General features: G+C 38.5%; 1 protein-coding gene across 6 annotated transcripts in view; it reads left to right on the top strand.

Annotated features, from left to right (window-relative positions):
• The window catches only part of trim2 (tripartite motif containing 2), an 87,953-nt gene that overhangs the window by 46,510 nt on the left and 21,250 nt on the right, over positions 1 to 20,193 (top strand). For all 6 annotated transcript variants that reach the window (XM_008111962.3, XM_008111963.3, XM_008111960.3 and 3 more), the window contains exons 2-9: positions 425 to 606; positions 4,438 to 4,675; positions 8,525 to 8,676; positions 9,133 to 9,313; positions 12,051 to 12,774; positions 17,161 to 17,264; positions 17,695 to 17,862; positions 18,783 to 18,951. In XM_008111962.3, the coding sequence (XP_008110169.1) occupies positions 473 to 606; positions 4,438 to 4,675; positions 8,525 to 8,676; positions 9,133 to 9,313; positions 12,051 to 12,774; positions 17,161 to 17,264; positions 17,695 to 17,862; positions 18,783 to 18,951 (1,870 nt within the window). In that variant the 5' untranslated portion in view covers positions 425 to 472. The remainder of the gene's footprint in view (positions 1 to 424; positions 607 to 4,437; positions 4,676 to 8,524; positions 8,677 to 9,132; positions 9,314 to 12,050; positions 12,775 to 17,160; positions 17,265 to 17,694; positions 17,863 to 18,782; positions 18,952 to 20,193) is intronic.

A 20,193-nucleotide genomic window follows, 5' to 3' on the forward strand; every position in this document is an offset into this window, starting at 1 on the left:
AAGAGCCTGCATGTCAAGAGCCGGATAGCATTTTTGAGCACCATAAATGAACATCTGTCTGCTTGTTATGTAAGCAGAGTATTTTGATAGGCTTTTTTTTACTCCTAGCTAAGCAGCTTTCAACCCAATGACTTCCTGATGGAAATTTGTCTAGAAGCTTGGTGACAGTGTTTTTTGATGCAATATTAATATGTATAATGAATGAATATAAAATAAGACAGTATTTCTCATCCTACTAGATTTTGATAAACCAAGATTTATAGAAATTGTGAGGTTTCTCTGGTATTCCCAATGATGTTGGGCTCCAGCTTCATCAGCCCCAGCCCAGATGGCCTTGAGGCATCTAGCTTTGAGATTTATTGTTAATAGGAACATATTTTATCAATTCCTGAAGCTTTGTTGTTATTTCTTTAAAACATTGCAGCAGCGTGCAGGGTAAAAAGGAACAGGACCCACATGTCAGTGGTCTAGGATGGCCAGTGAAGGCTCCAACATCCCAAGTCCTGTGGTGCGTCAGATTGACAAACAGTTTCTGATCTGCAGCATATGCCTGGACCGCTACAAGAACCCCAAAGTACTCCCCTGTCTGCACACTTTCTGTGAGAGGTAAGAAGTGTTTCAATTCCCCTGACCCTTACATTGGATAAGTTTGTTCGGAATTCATAATTATCAGTTTTCAGATATCTGTGCTTATGTTTGGTTAACAATGAGCCTTCAGTCCAATGGAACCATGAAAATATGAATTAAGGGACAACAAATGGGACTGTTTCATGGATCAATGGATAAAATACCTTTGTGTTTCATTAATGCAAAAGATGAAAAATTGAGATTTGTTGAGAAAACTTCAAAAGTGATCAAGGATTTGGCAGTTCTGTTTCAGTAAGCTTTCTTTTTATTGTGACCAACTCCCTAAAAAAATGTGACCTTTGTGCTTATCAGTACATTCACATGAGATAAGACACAGTATGGAGTCCCTGGTGGCACAGTGAGCTGCTGAACCTGCTGACCAAAAGTTCAGAGTTTCAAATACAGGCAATGGGGTGAGCTCCCACTGTTAGCCTCAGCTTCTGCCAACCAGCAGTTTGAAAACATGCAAGTTTTAGTAGATCAATAGGTACTGCTCCGTTGGGAAGGTAACAGCGCTCTATGCTGTTGTGGCGGCCACATGACCTTGGAGGCGTCTACGGACAACACCGGCTCTTCGGCTTAGAAATGGAGATGAGCACCAACCCCCAGAGTGGACATGACTAGGCTTAATGTCAAGGGGAAATCTTTACCTTTACTTTAAGGCACAATAATTTTTGGCAGACCCATTGAACTGACTTTAAGTTACACATCTAAGCACATTTTAGCTTGGAAACAAATTTTATGAAAATGAGTAGGATTTGGTTCCCAACTAACTTAGACATGAGACCAACCATCATCCCTTGCACTCTTAAGCTTCAACTTTTCAATGCCTCATCTTCCTACACTGAGCAGGGAGGGTTCCAGGGGAGTTGGTTATATTTGTTTAAAGTAGAAGCATCCATACAACCTGAGATTATTGAAATGACCTTCCTTGGACTACAAAAGCTACATTTTGGATCTACATGGATCAAGATGATGGTTGGGGAGGGGGATTCTGAGAATTGTAGTCCAAACATAGTATTTAGAACATGACAAAAAAACCTGCTCTATTGGGGTGCCTTCCTGATCATGCAAAGTTGCCACTTTCATTAAAGCCCACTTAAAAGTTTTTCCTGTTGAGCTTGCAAAAGTGAAGGAACAGATGCCAGAATCAGAGCATCCAAGGATATAGAAGATGAGTCCAGTGATTTGTATACACAGTGCTGCACCCTATGCCGGCATAAAGAATCTGAGTAAATCTGCACAATAGTAAATACAAGATTAGATGTCAGAGAAATGGTTAATCTGTTCAATGTTGTTGTACTATAGTTGTCTGCAAATAATACTTTTTTGGGGCAGTTTTTACCTTGAACGGGTATAAAGTATGCAGGCATTGAGCCGGTTCCTTTTTCTTGTACTGCATTTCTGTGCATTTCCAGGCCAGGAACATTGCATAAAAGTCATCCCATAAAAAGAGAACTGCATTGCTACACTAAAGTGCAAATGATCTTTCCACTGTTTATATCCTGTTGCCTTCTTCTGGTGTTTTCTTCTTTTTAAAAAAAAATTGAGGAGTATTTCACCTTCTGTGTCTCTGTTGCTATAGGCTCTTGTTTTTTTTTTTTACATTGCTTGCAAAAGAGCTTGTTGGTTTTCAATTTTCCTTTTAATGCACCTTCTTTTTATCTCTTGCTATCCTTTTTCTCAGCTCCCAGTGGCACAGTGGGTTAAACCACTGAGCTGCTGAACTTGCTGACCGAAAGGTCGGCGGTTCAAATCCGAGGAGTGGGGTGAGTTCCCGCTGTTAGCCCCAGCTTCTGCCAATCTAGTGGATCGAAAACATGCAAATGTGAGTAGATCAATAGGTACCGCTCCAGCGGTAAGGTAATGATGGTTCATGCAGTCATGCTTGCCACATGACCTTGGAGGCATCTACGGACAACGCCGGCTCTTCAGCTTAGAAATGGAGATGAGCACCAACCCCCAGAGTCGGACACGACTAAACTTAATTTCAGGGGAAAGCCTTTACCTTTCCTGCACTTCATCACTTGCTATTGGTTAGTTTGTTGATACAAGGGGGAGTCAGACCATATTTTCTACTGTTAGATGACATATCGGGTTCAGCCCAAGACATTTAGCTTTATGAGGCAATTGACAGGATTGCAATACTTTCAATTGTACATAGAGAGGCTTTGTTGAATCTTACCGGGAATGATATAGGGTCCTCCAGCACTTGTGAAAGGAATAAGCTAGTTGCCTCATTATGCCTAATAGAAGGAACAGCCCGGGAAATAGAGATAAGCACCAACCCCAAGAGTCAGACACAGCTAGACTTATTGTCAAGGGGAAACCTTTACCATTACTACCCTTTTCTCTGAATTTTAAATTGGATACCAAAGTACAACTCACTGTATTTTTGCCTATAAATTCAGTGCCTTCCCCTCATCATCCCTATATAATTTTAGAAGCCATCTCAGCCTGAAGGAGTCATATGCATCTGAAGCAATTAGCTGAGTTTAGTCTGGCTTCAACTTTTGGCATGTTGATGAAAATGCTCAACATATGTACCAGTGGCCAACATCCAGATCAAGGCTAAACAAATACACCCAGTTGCTTTATTACAGGCAGAAATAGTTGGAAATTGGAAACAAAAGTTGGACCCTTATGTATTGTCAGCTACTCATGAGCCATGTTAAATTCATGAATAATAATGCTTTGTGCTCTGTTAGAGATTATCCTAATTTTTCAAGCTTTGCAGGTGCTCAAATGTTGTTAGTGTGTGTGTCTTCAGTATGTTGGTTTTAATTTTAATGCACATGGAGTTTGAGAGACCTATCAAGAAATGTTAATTTACTGTTAATTTACCTGATGATGATACAACTGCTACAGATATAAGCCAGAACCAAAGGGTTGCATTTGAATAAGCACCAGAACCTTTCCCATTCTCCATTCTGACTTTATGAATGGTGTGGTAGAGCACATGATTTGACATATGGGTTTAATCTGTGTTCTTGATAATTAAAAGAAAATGGGTTAAAATAGTTGGTGCTTCTCATAGTATTTGTACAAGGAATCAATTCCACGTTTTTGCTAGCATTAAGGAAACTATTGATCAAACTGCACCTATCTTGGTTGCTGGGCCTGTACTGGGTTCAGCACCTTGGAGAGTTCCTTTATGCTATTACCTTAAAGCAGTGGTTCTCAACCTGTGGGTCCCCAGGTGTTTTGGCCTACAACTCCCAGAAATCCCAGCCAGTTTTACCAGGTGTTAGGATTTCTGGGAGTTGAAGGCCAAAACACCTGGGGACCCACACATTGAGAACCACTGCCTTAAAGCTTTTGTCACCCCATTGAGGTGGAAACCATGAGCTGCCACTACCCCAAACCCTTGATTGTAAAATAGACAAAGCTAGGCTAGATGAACCAGTAGTCTGGCTTAGTATGAGGCAGTGGGTTTCAAATGTTCAGCAATGTCATTGTGGTCCATAATGTACACTACGGTATTTGTTTCTCGTGATTGCAAGGTTTTTGAAAGGCATTTCATACACTGAAAGGAATTAAAGCAAGGAATGGGGTGAGGGGGAACCTTATCTGTCTCATTGTTCTGTTACTATTATATTTTGCATGACTGCTGGAGGATGTTTCTTGCAGAACGTAAATGTTTGAATGGTTTGGCAATACGGTATTCTCCGCTCTGCTGTGAGTTTGCAAAATGTGAATATGGCCAAGAGTGCTAATGGATTCCTCCCTTTTTCTCCTATGAATAAATAATGTTGTAGGAGATTTCTGTTCTGTTCTGATATCTGCTTATCTTTTTACCGTTCTCATTAGGTGCCTACAGAATTACATTCCAGCCCACAGCTTAACCCTTTCTTGCCCAGTGTGCCGCCAGACATCCATTCTACCAGAGAAAGGGGTTTCTGCACTTCAGAACAATTTCTTCATTACCAACCTGATGGATGTCCTGCAGCGAACTCCAGAAAATAGCATTGAGGAGTCTTCCATCTTGGAGACTGTCACAGCTGTTGCTGCAGGGAAACCACTTTCCTGCCCCAATCATGAAGGAAATGTAAGTGGAGTAACCTCTTATGAAATGGATTATTGAAAACAGCAGGTTACATGGGTTCAAGTAGATTCTAGGATTAAAATTAGGGACCACTGGGATAAAGATTTGTACTCCTGTAAACATCATATCATCAGCCTGGTAGATTATATGGTTTTGTTTTAATGCTTGACTGTGTAAACAAGTCAAATTTGTGTGAATTATCAGATTCACTCTTTGTGAGCATAGTATTGAATCGTTTGGTTGTATTTTCATTTTTTACCTAAGAATGCAGAATTAATCGAGATGATTAGTAATGTGTCTTCACTGTTACTAAGCTAAAATATTAATGTTCTACAGTTTAATATGGTAAATGAAATCATTTTGCTTAAGAGAAAACAAATGATCATGATCTGAAAGAATAATGTCTCTTTTGCTTTTTTCTGCCATATACTGGATATGCATGATTAAGTTCCGTGAAAAGGGGAAAACATTACTTTCTTTTCCACTGCCACAGTTGGGAGTCCATTTATATCATCAGTCTTAGCAATGCAGATTGTTATATAATGTGTTTGAGAGAGGGAGCAGGTGTAGTGCAGAAGGTGCCTGCAAAGCAAAATATCTCCAGATTGAGGAATCAGATTTCCAAAAAAATCTGCAAATGAAAACACCTATTTTCACAGCAGGTTGAGTGAAGCTTGTCTGATCTATTACAATGTTCCTTTCAGACAACAGATTAGATATTATGGTATAAACCACGTTTGGGTGAAATGGGTCTCAAATACATTGTTCTCCAGTTATGACAACTGGGAGTGAAAAAACCGGATAAAACACATATGCTAACAAAGGGCCTTGGGAATAAATGGAGCATATGGGCTGAATTATTGCATTATTCACTTGAGCTGGCACGTTGGCTTTGTTGTTTAATACATCAATGAAGACTCTCTTGGATTCAGGAAGCACCAGAGTAAGATGAAGATTAGAACGATTCCCTGACATGATTAGGAAGCTTTTTATAAAATCAAGTATTCGGCATACAAAGATTCTCAGGCACAAGAAAGTAATGCAGCTTGTGGGCAACATGAAACTGAGAAGTTTTGTAGTATCGGGGGTAGACCCATCTTGAAAGAACATTTTCTGATTGGGTTGCTGTGAGTTTTCCAGGTTATATGGCCATGTTCCAGAAGCATTCTCCCCTGACGTTTCACCCACATCTATGGCAAGCATCCTCAGAGGTTGTGAGATCACAACTGATAATAGGTTTCTCTTAGGTTCACCATAGGTTGGAAATTACTTAAAGGCACACAACAACAGTTTCTAATGTACCTCACAACCTCTGAGGATGCATGCCATAGATGTGGGCAAAACGTCAGGAGATAATGCTTCTGGAACATGGCCATACAGCCCAGACAACTCACAGCAACCCAGTGATTCTGGCCATGAAAGCCTTTAACAACACATTTTCTAATTTCTTTTTGCTGTTTGAATTGCCTGAGTGTCTTCCAAAAGGTCCTATTTCATATTAGTATTTTGCCTCCAAGATGTAGTGCACAGTGCTGTACACTGCGCCCTGTAACAAGTTCCTTATGCTTTTTCATCCATTGGAACGGATTGCTTCCGTTTATGCAACACTTAACACGTCTTGAAAATAATTCAGAATTGTGAGCCAACATTTCTGCCCCAGCATTTATTGTAAACACATTAAATAGAAGTTTGTCTTCTTCATATGATCTGAAGATTTAACCTTCATCTACATCTATTCTTAAAGTCTGTTTTTGTTGATTTTGGCCACACCATCTTCATTTTGGAAACATGATCTAGGCAGTTTGCTGACATTTGCAATCTCCTTTCAATGGAATTGGGGTTTTTTTTTCCTTTTTAAAGAACTGTCTTTTATTTTGAAGGGTTGTCCAAATTGTCTCTCAGGACCTTAAAAATGAACACCTTTCTCTCTGAAATATTATAGGTCCACTAAAACCAATCTAAGTAGATGTTCTCATTTTAGCACCTGTGTACAAGAATGTGTGTAAAAATGAGAGAGGGGCCTTGAACAAAGAGTCTGTGGCACATTATCTGGCAGCTACAGATAATGTGGATGTTAAAGAAAATCCTCAACAGAGAGACATCATGTTAGACTTGTCTTTAGTGAGGTCTTTAAAGCCTCTTTAGTTAATGTTTAGTTAAGGTTATAGCCTTGTCATATGCACAGTGTTATTCCAGAAAAAATATTGCATCCTCTGTCAGATGAAAAGCTTCTAATGAATCAGTTTTTGGAGCCCGCTGACTCTTTCTATGCAATCTCTTTTAATGTATGCTGTCCAGATTTTAAAAATAACCAGTGTTCTCCCTCAAGTAAACTTGTAAATGTCAGTTTAAGCAGCACACATTACCGCTCCTTAAAACTTGTAAGTGCTAAAAACATGGGCCTTATTATATGTAAAACCCAGTGCCATTCTGCTGTTATTCCAGAATGAGTCACTAATGCTTTAGTTTAGGCATTTGTGAAGCGGCACAAAATAGTCAAACACAAGAAATGTTAGTTTTATGTAAAGCTGAATAGTGGGAAGTGCATTTGTGGCATTTCCAGTAGCCTAAGTTGTGTAGGAGAGTGGTGGGTAAAATTCAAGCTGCCAGGATATACTTCGGTGTTTTGTTTTGTTCGTGTTTTTTTTAAAAAAAAAAAAATTAAAATCCCCAAATCTATCAATCTGGCATTAACAAAAAATCTGAGCCCTGGTATTAATTATGAGTACTAGAACTGAATGTGTTTTTCATTAAATAAAAGCAAATGTTGTAAATAAATAGAGCAATTCTTGCATATCTACTCAGAAGTAAGCTCCATGTAGATTTACACAAGGTTTTAGCCAAAAACTGCATTTCAACATTTACTCAATTGAATGTAAGCCCAACTGAACTCAAAGGGACTTTATATCTGAGCAGACACACATAGGATTATACTATAAGTAATACTTGAACATCTGTATTTAACTGCTTATGTTTTTATTCTTTTGTATTGTGCATTGGCATTGAATTCTACCAGTTTTGTAAGCCGCCCTGAGTCCCTTCGGGTGAGAAGGGCGGGATAGAAATGATGGAAATAAATAAATATTTTACATGGCATATATAAAAATTAACTACAGATCTATAAAATAAATTTTAAATGACATAAAATTATTATTATTATTATTTTTAAAAAATCATCGTTTTTTTTCGTGTCAGAAGCAACTTGAGAAATTGCAAGTCGCTTTTGGTGTGAGAGAATTGGCCATGTACAAGGATGTTGCCCGGGGACACCCAAATGTTTGCTGTTTTACCATCCTGTGGGAGGCTTCTCTCATGTCCCTGCATGGAGAGCTGGAGCTGACAGACAGGAGCTCACCCCACGCCCGGGATTCAAACCACCAACCTTTCGGTCAACAGTCCTACTGGCACAAGGGTTTAACCCAGGGGTTCCGTTCATCAAGTAATATTTGGTATTATTAAATTCATTGAAATCTCTGCATTCATTATGTATATTTATGTTTAAATGAACCTTAAAATACTTCATTTGAATTTAATATGAAATTGGCTGTGAACACTGAACTGAAAGGAACAAAATTGGCTATGATATTGGCCGCCAAATGAATTTTTTGCACTTCAGCAGTTTGCTGTTGAATTTTTGGCAGCAAACCATATTCTAGTTTTTAAAAAACCTCTGGGATGTGCAGCATCAGCAAAACAAAGAGGCTTGAGAGAGCATAGGCATTTCATGGATCACACTTCAAAGTTAGAAGCACGTTGTTTTGCATAGGTTTTTGAGATGCTAGACAAGGGATAGCCAAAGACTGAATTTTAACAACATTCATTATCTTTCTTTTTCTCTGTGTGCGTAATTAGTTGATGGAATTTTACTGTCAGTCTTGTGAGACAGCCATGTGCCGGGAATGTACAGAAGGAGAGCATGCGGAGCATCCCACAGTGCCTCTCAAGGATGTTGTTGAACAACACAAGGGTTCTCTTCAAGCACAATTAGATGCTGTCAATAAAAGGTATGGAAACGTACTATCTGTATTGCACATTATAAAAATGTATTCTAGGTTATCAGGTTGAGAACCAAGACAAATGTCAGTAATTTATTATCTTTTGAAAGAGGTAATATTGAAATTTATCGGTGTCTGGTGGCAGTGTAAGGTGAAGGCATGGAAACTATCAGTGCTCCTGGCTTTCTGGCTCTGTGTGTCTCCACATGGTATGAATGAAGAAAAATTATAAGTTTTAGCACCTCTCTTTTTGTTCCTTTGATGAAATAGTCACCGATTCTGTAAATCACATATGGGAAACTATGGTGGACGTAGAGTCCAAGTTTTGGCCTTGTGGTAAGTTGTGCCACATTACATTCGGCCAAAAATAAGCTGGAAGTGAATTCTAAAGTAACGTTTCTTTGTCACATGATTTATAGGGAATCATATTTGGAACATCATCCACTGTACTGTGTTTTCCAACAGACTTCCAGAGATAGATACTGCACTTCATTTCATATCTGAAATTATACATCAGCTGACCAACCAAAAGACCAACATCGTTGATGAAATTCATTCCACTTTTGATGAACTCCAGAAAACTTTAAATGTTCGCAAGAGTGTACTACTTATGGAACTGGAAGTCAATTATGGCCTTAAACATAAAGTAAGAGTTTTTGATCTTCTCAGTAAAATTGTTCGGGGTGTTAAGTAATTGGTGTCTGATGCCACAGGGAGTAATAATGTCTAAAAGATTGGCGAGTTTTTTGTTTTTTTAGCAAAGAAAGGTTGGAAAGTGGTCCGTGTTCCCTATGAGGTTAATTTCAAATCCTAATATAGCTGTGCATTTTCTAATTAACTTTAATTATTTGGAAACTGGCATCTTGTACAGTTTTGGCTTTAGAAGCATTACCATAAAATTTCTTTGAAAGGAACATTGATTGGGAATGACATTAAAAGAACTCCTGTTTGGATTCCTTGTAACATTCATGTCACTGACAGTTTTGCATACTGGAAATTAAATTATTGCCACAGCTCTTGGTAATTTTTTATGGTCTACTTTTATTAGACATGGAAATCCAAAGTAAACGTGGCTGTTCATAATGCTCTCATGCTACTAGATGAAGTTGATGACAATAAACCAATTGCAAATATATGTATATAGAGTTGCTGTCAATATATTAAGCAAGTGATGTGTGGTATTAAAATGAGCTGTTCAACAGTGGAACTCTCTGCTTCAGAGTGTGATGGAAGCTCCTTCCTTGGAAACTTTTAAACCGAATCTGTATGACCATCTATCAGAGATACTTTAATTGTGCTTTCCTGCATGGCAGGGGGGTTGGTCTAGATGGCTCATGTGGTCTCTTCCAACTCTATTATTCTGTGATACTATGAATTTAAAATACAAGCACTTGTGTAAACAGACATATTATAAGCATAGTAGAGCATCTTGGAGAGCAGTTCCCCTTTCTGTAAAGAAAGAAATAACTTGTTTGGAAATATGCAAATGTATCTGTACCACTGAAAAATAATTCTTTCTTACTGATATATTCCAACTCCCCCTTGGAATGTAGGTCATTTCACCCACATACAGTGCTTATGTTCAGATTTAGATTTTAGTTAGATATGTATCTGCTTAATTCAGCTTGTCCCTAAACTGACACCCAGTAGAAAAAAAATGATTTCCTTTATGTATTGTATCCAACAGATTGGCCTTGCAAAAATGCAAATGTCACAAAACATTATCAGGCATACATTTTAAATGTTGGGTTGCTGTGAATTTTCCAGGCTGTATGGCCATGTTCCAGAAGCATTCTCTCCTGACGTTTTGCCCACATCTATGGCAGACATCCTCTGAGGTTGTGGGGTCTGCTGGAAACTAGGCAAGTGGGGTTTATATATCTGTGGAATGTTCAGGGTGGGAGAAAGAGCTCTTGTCTGCCCAAGGCAAATGTGAATGTAGCAACTGGCCACCTTGATTAGCATTGAATGACCTTTCTCCCACCCTTGCAACCTCTGAGAATGCTTGCCATAAATGTGGGCGAAACATCAGGAGAGAATGGTTCTGGAACATGGCTATACAGCCCGGAATACTCACAGCAACCCAGTGATTCTGGCCATGAAAACCTTCAATAACACATTTTAAATGTTGCTTGTTGTCTTATTTTGCTTCACTTACCAGTTATTATTTAGTTTCATTTCATTTCCACCCTATGTATAAATAATAATAATAATAATAATAATAATAATAATAATAACAACAACAACAACAACAACAACTTTATTTTTATATCCTATCTCCACCTCCCCAAAGGGACTCGGGGCGGCTTACATGGGGAGCAAGCCCAATCCAACAATGATTAAAACCAACTATAGATTATAACATAACTCAATAAAATCAATAACATTACAAAATACAATAATATAATATAAAATTAATTAAATTGCTTATAAGCCCTACATAAACATTGAATCACAGAATCCAGTTCTCCAGTCCAAACATCTGCCATGCAGGAATAGATGACACTGGCTAACACAAATTTTGGTGCCTCAAATGTTAGATCTGTTTCTGGGTATATTTGACATGATGATTCCAAAAATGGCAACAGTTTCCCCCTATCGACTCTAGTTTTTGATAAACTAGAGCTGATGCAATTTTCTGAATCATTGCCCCAAATAACCCCAGGAACAGAAATAAGGAATACTGATCTAATTCTGCACTTTATTCTGCTCCTGTATTGGAGAAAAACCTGACCTCATACCCCACCCCAAACTCTCGCAGAGAACACTTTAGCACTTCGTCTATGCACTTTTTATAAGGGTCCCATAACTATACATAGTGGCACTTTGTCTTGACCGCTCCATCCCCATTTTAGCAATTAGCGGTGGTGTTGTAGTACTTCATTTTACCATATTATTTTTACTATGACTGAGTTATATTGTTTTATTGTGTTTTAATCTGCTTTATTTTATTTGTTGTTGAGATTGTTTATATATGCTTTTAATCTTGTCTACATTTTGGCTTTGGGCTTGGCCCAATGTTAGCCGCCCCGAGTCCCTCCGGGGAGATGGTGGTGGGATACAAAAATAAAGTATTATTATTATTATTATTATTATTATTATTATTATTATTATTATTATCAGGCATAAAAACTAAGACACAAAGAATATTTTGTTGGGCGTTGATTTCTGATAGATGGCTAAATAGCCTCTGTTTAAAAGGAGACTCTATCAAACTCTGAGAGAAAGTATTCCACTGTCAAACAGCTCCTACCATCAGGAAGTTCTTCCAAATGCTTAGGTGGAATCATGCATGAGACAGTACCTATTCCTCACTTATGATGAGGAATATCTGAGTTTGGTAGAATATAGAATAGTTTGATTGTGATGTTATCTTCTGTCAGGTTTTGCAGAATCAACTTGATACCCTCTTGGAAGGACAGGAAAACATTAAGAGTTGTAGCAACTTTACAGCCCAAGCACTCAATCATGGAACAGAAACAGAAGTCTTGCTTGTCAAGAAGCAAATGAGCGACAAGCTGAACGATCTGGCTGACAGAGATTTCCCACTGCAGCCCCGCGAAAATGATCAGCTGGACTTCATAGTGGAAACAGATGGGCTGAAGAAGTCCATTCATAACCTTGGCACTATTTTAACCACAAATGCTGTTGCTTCTGAAACAGTGGCCACAGGCGAAGGGCTGAAGCAGACGGTGATAGGACAGCCTATGTCAGTCACCATCACTACTAAGGACAAGGATGGTGAGCTCTGCAAATCTGGGAACGCTTACCTGACTGCTGAGCTGAGTACCCCTGATGGGAGTGTAGCCGATGGAGAAATACTTGACAACAAAAATGGCACTTACGAATTTCTGTATACTGTCCAGAAAGAAGGGGATTTTACTCTTTCACTGAGACTCTATGATCAGCATATTAGGGGCAGCCCATTCAAACTCAAGTTAATCAGATCAGCGGATGTGTCCCCGACCACTGAAGGAGTTAAAAGGCGTGTGAAGTCTCCTGGTAGTGGCCATGTAAAGCAGAAGGCGGTAAAAAGACCGGCTAGTATGTACAGCACTGGCAAAAGGAAAGAGAACCCCATTGAAGATGATTTGATCTTCAGAGTAGGTAAGGAATGTGTTCCCTTGTTCAGGACTGCAGTGTCCAACTGTCATATTTTAGAATAAACATGAAGTTGTTCAAGTTACAATGCCAGAGACATCTGTTAGTGCAAGATAAAGGTAAAGGTTTTCCCCTGGCATTAAGTCTAGTCATGTCTGACTCTGTGGGGTTGGTTCTTATCTCCATTTCTAAGCCGAAGAGCCGGCATTGTCAACAACAACAACAACAACAACAACAACAACAACTTCATTCTTATATCCTGCCCATCTCCCCGAAGGACTTGGGGCAGCTTACATGGGGATCAAGCCCAGAAAATAACATAAAATACAACAGCAAAATGCATTTAAAGCATAAAAACATAAAAAATCAAAACACATATAAAATACAATAAAAAGATACAACTGACCAATAGCCAAGCACAGTGAGTGTAGACACCTCCTAGGTCATGTGGCCAGCAAAATTGATCTACTCACATTTGCATGTTTTCGAACTGCTAGGTTGGCAGAAGCTGGGGCTATCAGCGAGAGCTCACCCCACTCCTCACATTCGAACCACTGACCTTTTGGTCAGCAAGTTCAGCAGCTCAGCAGTTTAACCCGTTGTCCCACCAGAGGCTCCTTCTGTTAGTGTATAGTGTATAGATTTTTTTAAATACATTAATGTATTGTAAATGAGCCATATTAATGGATCTCAGGCACACTTTAATTATATTGTTCTCATATGCCAAGTTATTGGGATAGGTGACTATGAACCTTTAATTCTACATTTATGGAGTATATGAGACAACATTTCTGAGAACTGCACTGGAGGGCAAAGTTTTGAGTATTAAATCGCTCTGTATGTATTCAGTGCAAATGTTTCTGTGTGCTATAAAGCAAACAACAGATGTAATAAAAAGCCTTTGGCAATACCTTTAACAGATGCAATAGTTTTCAAAGCAGTGATCTGGAATCATTACATCTCTAAAAGGAAGTTCTATATCCAAGCACTTTTTATGCCATCCGTGGTTGTAAAAATCAAAGATTTCTGGCTGAGAAAGAAAAGAGAACATTATTTTCATCAAGCTGTAAAGATAAATCAGTAAAGGGCAAATAAAATGTCATAATGTATGCGTGGGATTTGTGTAGATATTTCCTGATAATTTCTCCATGTTCAGTGACTAAACCCATCTAGAACAAACTGACTGGAGAATAGAGTTCAGCTCTGCCCAGGGAACAATTTTCCACTATGATTCTGGCTATATTATTCAGAACATGCATTGCTACCTGTCCTGAAGACATTGCCCTGAAATCCATATTTTTCAGATGCAAAGGAGCACAGTGTGCACAATTTGTAAGTAAGGATATCAGACCTGATATTTTTTAGAAATGAAGATTTATAGGCAATGTGGCAGGTTAAATATAAAAAGCCATGCTAGGTCTAAGGGGGTAAGGGAGAAGAGGGTGGCTAGTTATCGCTTTTGACTGCATAGACTTATGGAGTGGCAGTTTCCAGCTACCAAAGACAAAGGTATGATCTTATTCAAAGAAATGTCTCTAGGCTTTATGTAGAACTTAAAGCGCTTTTTAAAAAGCCCTTTGAAGCCTCAGGGCTGTTTATTACCAAGCAGTAGGAGACATAATTTCAGTTTGATTTAGGACTTGGAGGAAGAATGAAGATTCATTTATTCGATCACCTATCAAACTTTTATCTGTTTCTCAGACTAATGTAGAGATAGTGTGGGGCCATTTAGTGGGAAAAGGTATAATAGTTGGCATCAGAGGCTCACGTGAAGACATAATATTGTGCCAGAATGCATTAGTCCTCTTGGCAACAATTACACCAAACAAGAGTTAATAATGTATTCTTACATTTGGAAGAAACAGTTTGTTTTGAGAATGGGTCATTTTAATGTGTTAATAAAATATGCTGATTGAATAAGCTTGTCTAGATATATAGATAAAAATTCATACTCATGAGGGGTGTATAATAGGATTGCCCAGAAGTAATTGGAGTCCTGTTGAGTCAGTGGCTGACTGTAAAAAGAAGAAAATTTACCTTTGTCCACATTTCAGTAAATAATTCAGTAAGTAATCTTATTTCCAAAACGAGGAAGAAAATGCAAGCTACCACTTTTTTCCTAGAACACCAAGGCACATACTTATTTATCTATCATGTCAGAAGCGAATTGAGAATACAGTTATAATTTATTTAAAAACACAAAGAAAGTTTAAAACACTTGGCATTATACTAGATTTCCTTTGACCAGAAGCTGGCTACTTTGAGTGCCTCTGGTGTCAATGTGAGAAGGTCCTCCATTGTGCATGTGGCAGGGTTCAGACAGCATTGTAGTAAGTAGTCTGTGGTTTGCTCTTCTCTGCCCCCGCATGTCGTGGACTCCACTTTGTAGCCCCATTTCCTAAGATTGGCTCTGCATCTCGTGGTGCCAGAGCGCAGCATGTTCAGTGCCTTCCAAGTCACCCAGTCCTCTGTGTGCCCAGCACAGAGTTGCTCATTCGATCTCAGCCATGGATTGAGATTCCGGGTTTTAGCCTGCCACTTTTGGACTCTCGCTTGCTGAGGTGTTCCTACAAATATCTCTGAAGATCTTAAGCCGTTGACATGCTGGCTGGCTGATATCCGAACAGAGGATGGGCTGAAGATATCAATGCCTTGATCCTTTCATTAGAAGTTGCTACTTCCCAACAGATGTCAGGTGGTGTATTACCAGCTAAACAGTATAATTTCTCCAGTGGTGTTGAGCGTGATCCTATGAGAATGCGGCATGTCTCATAAGGGCCACATCCACTGTTTTAATGTGGTGAGCTGTATTCCACACTGAACATGCGTATTCAGCAGAGTAGCAAAACACAAGGGCAGGTGTCTTCACTGTGTATGGTTGTGATCCCCAGATTGTGACAGTCAGCTTTCATATGATGTTATTTCTAGCACTCAGTTTTTGCTTGATATTGAAGCAGTGCTTCTTATAAGTCAGCACAGTCCAGGGTAACTCCCAGGTATTTTGGTGTGCTGCAATGCTCACACCAAGGCATTGCAATGGAAGTATACTTGCCAAGGACAAATTCTAGTTTGATCATCCAACTTCCAATTTTCAAAACTTTTTTTTAATTTTCAGAATATATATAACAAAAGGCACTATCATATCTGCCCTGAACGTTGAAATATCAGCATTAAAGTTCAGTTATTGTTTTCACAAAATTATTCTACACTTGCATCCTGTAGTCAAGCTGAATCCTTTTTCCATTTCCAACAGGAAGGGAAAAACAAAATGGATTGTAATGTTATATATTTAAAAAAATCTCTCCAAAATAGCTATTTTCGTTTTACCTTTTGGTGCGTAGATATGTATGGACATGTAGCTCCTTTGGTGAGCTAGATCGAGTAAAGCATGGTTTATAGATTGTAGTTAATGGCCATGGGATTCATCTGTTTTTTTGCACTGAACCGAGACTGCAAGTTTGTGCTTATGTAACCCACTGCTTACTTGAGAGTATGCTCCACTGAGCTTGGTGAGTTCACTTGCATAACATTGAGGCCTATAGTGCAAACAAAGGGAGAAAGAACCAATATCCCTCCTGAACTACAAGCTTAGTGAATAATGAGGTAGTAGCTGCCAGTAAATGTCATAGGCCCTTCTACAAAGACACTGAACTAAAGTGGGTGATCTTAAATAGTTTTCATGTCTCCTAGGAATTCTTTTCGGTTTTATGCTCACTCTTTGAAGTCAAATCTTTCTAAGATAAATTCCTGGTTCTTATTTCCATTGCTGATGCTGTTTCTCTTTCTCATCAAGTAAGAGAGCTCCTTCTCTTAGATCAGTGGTTCTCAACCCGTGGGTCCCCAGATGTTTTGGCCTTCAACTCCCAGAAATCCTAACAGCTGGTAAACTGGCTGGGATTCCTGGGAGTTGTAGGCCAAAACACCTGGGGACCCTATAGGTTGAGAACCACTGCCTTAGATTTATTGCCTTGTACATATTTCAGAGGAAGGAACTGGCAAGCCAACTCTTGAGTATTCCTTGCCTAAGAAAATCCTATGAAATTAATGGGATTGACCTAAGTCGAAACGTATCTTGAAGGTATATGCACGTATTTAACAATTGTCATTATAGCTGACAAGGAATTCCGTGCAGGTAAATGTATGAAATTCATCAGAGTGAGCAGACTGGAAAATCAGAGGTGGATGACTAGTTTGGTTACCTAAGTGACTAAACAAAGGACACACCAAGGAGTTCATCTCTCTGCCTTCAGCCGGTTTAACAGAACAAATATTTATGTACATATAAAATTAGGTTGCTAAGAAAAATAAGTTCTTTCAGAACTTTTGTGGCCTAAAGGTTTGGGATGATGTTTCTAAGCTCTCCCCTAATTTGGTTGCTTCCACCTTTTTTAGGTACCAAAGGGAGAAACAAAGGAGAGTTTACAAATCTTCAGGGAGTAGCTGCATCTACAAATGGAAAAATATTAATAGCAGATAGCAATAATCAGTGTGTACAGGTACAATTACCTTTTTGTTGCTACTTATGAATGTGTTGATCTTTATGGAAGGATGTGGGATTGACCAAATGTATGGAAGAGCATGCATAGAAGAAACTCGAGAAATCATAGCAAATGAAACATCTTTGTTATTATGCAAGATTGTCTCAAATACTATTTCATGCTTTCCTGTTTAGTAATGAATTTATTTAACATCTGGGTTCTACCTTCTAAATCAAGTTAAGAGCTGAAAGTACTTTTAATGGATGTGCTATCAAATGTGGTTTGGTTTGGAGGTGTTTATTTATATCTGAAATGCATGAGGCTAAATCATGTCTTTCATATCCTTTTTGGCATATTGAGCTATTGACATTGTGTTCATTTTTTCCTGTCTAAATTATGACCATGACCACATTTTGTGAAAGTGATACTTTTTAAAATACCATCATAGGTGTTTTCCACTGATGGCCAGTTCAAGAGCCGTTTTGGTATTCGGGGAAGGTCTCCCGGTCAGTTGCAGCGGCCTACAGGAGTGGCTGTGCATCCTTGTGGGGACATCATTATTGCCGACTATGATAATAAATGGGTTAGCATATTCTCCTCTGATGGAAAATTTAAGGTAAGTTTAAAATACAAATATTAAGTACAAATAAGTCATTATTTTATAATATGGATAACCATTAAATTCAATATCTATACACATAATAAAAGTGAAAATATGTTTGTGTGTACGTGGCTGGGATGCCCACTTCCACAGACAGGCTCCTGCTTCCACAAACAGCTATAACCCACAGTGCTGAGGAACTACTAAAAGCACTCCCTCCAATGACATTTCAGGTTGTAGCAAACACCATGAACATGTAGTCCAAACCCTGCTGATGTCCTCTCCAAACACTACATCCCACCACTGAAGGAATGCTTTCATTTGGGGACAATTTCATCCTAGATGTTATGTGTTTCCTCCACCGGTGTTTCTTACTCTCGTCATTGGTGTGAAATTTGCATGATCCCGCCCACTGCCTCTCCCTTAACCCTTTCCTACTCTTTTTTTTTAAAAAAAATAATATTTTATTTTTATTTTTAAAATTGTAAAACACTCACAATACGCAATACAAACATATACACATACATAGACAACCCACCACGCACCATACAATTACCCCTCAACCCACTCCCAGCGCGACCCACCGCCTTGACTCCCAACACTGAACAACATAGAGTTTATGCATAATTTTGTTTAACCCTCTGTGCTTCTGGATCCATAAATTCCCCTTGTTTTTATTACTTAGATTTCCCCCGTTGGGTATGCTAAGGCCAGCTTCCAATTTCTGTCAAACACTTCATGACTTTCATGTTTCAGATTGCTAGAAATCTTGGCCATCTGTGCATAATCCCTCAATTTATCCTTCCAATTATTAATACTTAATGTTTTTTCACCTTTCCAGTCACTGGCAATAGTTAATCTGGCATGATATGAGTTGTAGTACACCCACAACCTTATGCATTTTGCTTTATATCCTTTCCTTCTTCTTCCTGTAGACAAAAATTGGGTCCGGAAAACTTATGGGACCAAAAGGTGTTTCTGTGGATCGAAATGGGCACATCATTGTTGTGGACAACAAAGCATGTTGTGTGTTCATCTTCCAGCCTAATGGAAAAATAGTAACCAGGTTTGGAAGCCGAGGCAACGGAGACAAACAGTTTGCAGGTATTTGTCATTGAATAATATGCCAATTCCTTTTGTTTTTAACATGCATTTCAGTCACATTTTTAGCAATTTGAAAAAAAAAAATCATATCTGAAACTTCTCATCTCTGTAGGTTTAAAACTGGGAACAACCACTGTTCATTACAGCCACAATCTCTTTGATGTGTTGAATTGCTGGTTATGTGTTGAAATTGGATACATATAAATATCAAAGTCAGTTCAGGAAATAAGGAATATCTTTGATAATGTTAGATTGTATATACTTAGTGGATATTACTTTTCATAAAGTATTTTTCAAGATGGAAATTAATATGATGTAATGTTCCTAAACAGTCTTTTACTGTGTAATAATCACAGCCTTCATGCTCATATTGCAGTTAGTATTTACTCAACAGGAAAAATTACAGCTTAGGTTCTGTGCCAGAACTTGCACAGGTCTTTGTTTAGATACCAAAGTGTGCTTTAAAATGCTTTAGGTAACTGCCCATTAATGTCCCAGACTTAATTTTATCCTTGGAGACAGCAGAGATGCTAATCGGCACTTAATAGACTTCTGAAGGTGAGAAGGTTTCTTTGTGCGCATAAGAGAGGTAGTCTACAGACAATATAATGTAATTGCTTTGCAAAATTGGGTATATAGTTGCATAAGTAATTGTTACGAAAAACGGATAGTTAGCAAGAAAAAAAAATATCATGCACCATTTGTCTTAATGCATCTGCCACATTTTTATTTTAGAATTACCATACTCACAATGCCTATTCATTTGAAAATGAAAAGACACTAGAAAAGCACAAGGGTCTATTGCTTACATCCAGCTGCTAGCCCCAACCAGAATTAAACACACCAAATTACTGGAAACTTGATAATTTAATATTTAGGAAAATTTCATTGATCCAGTGGGTCTGTTCTGTTGGACCACCAATTGTAATGAAGGCCAGATTTCTGTCTGGAGTACAGTCCAATTGGCAAGCCAGGCTTTCCTGCTTGTGATACAGTCTGGAAAGGTGCAACCAATCTATATATATAAAAGAGTGATGGCATCACGGCAATTCACAAAACAACAAAACTACAGGCCCCCCAACCTCAAAATTTGACAACACAACCCATCATCCACGCCTCAAGGTTGATACAACAAAAAGAAAAGAAAAATAAAGTCTTAATTAGAGGGAGAGCAATAATTTTTTTTATCCAATTGCTGCCAGTTTAGAGGGCTAATCTCTGCCACACTTGGTTGCCTAGCAA

Source organism: Anolis carolinensis, chromosome 5, assembly GCF_035594765.1.
Source record: "Anolis carolinensis isolate JA03-04 chromosome 5, rAnoCar3.1.pri, whole genome shotgun sequence".
Taxonomy (NCBI): Eukaryota; Metazoa; Chordata; class Lepidosauria; order Squamata; family Dactyloidae; genus Anolis; species Anolis carolinensis.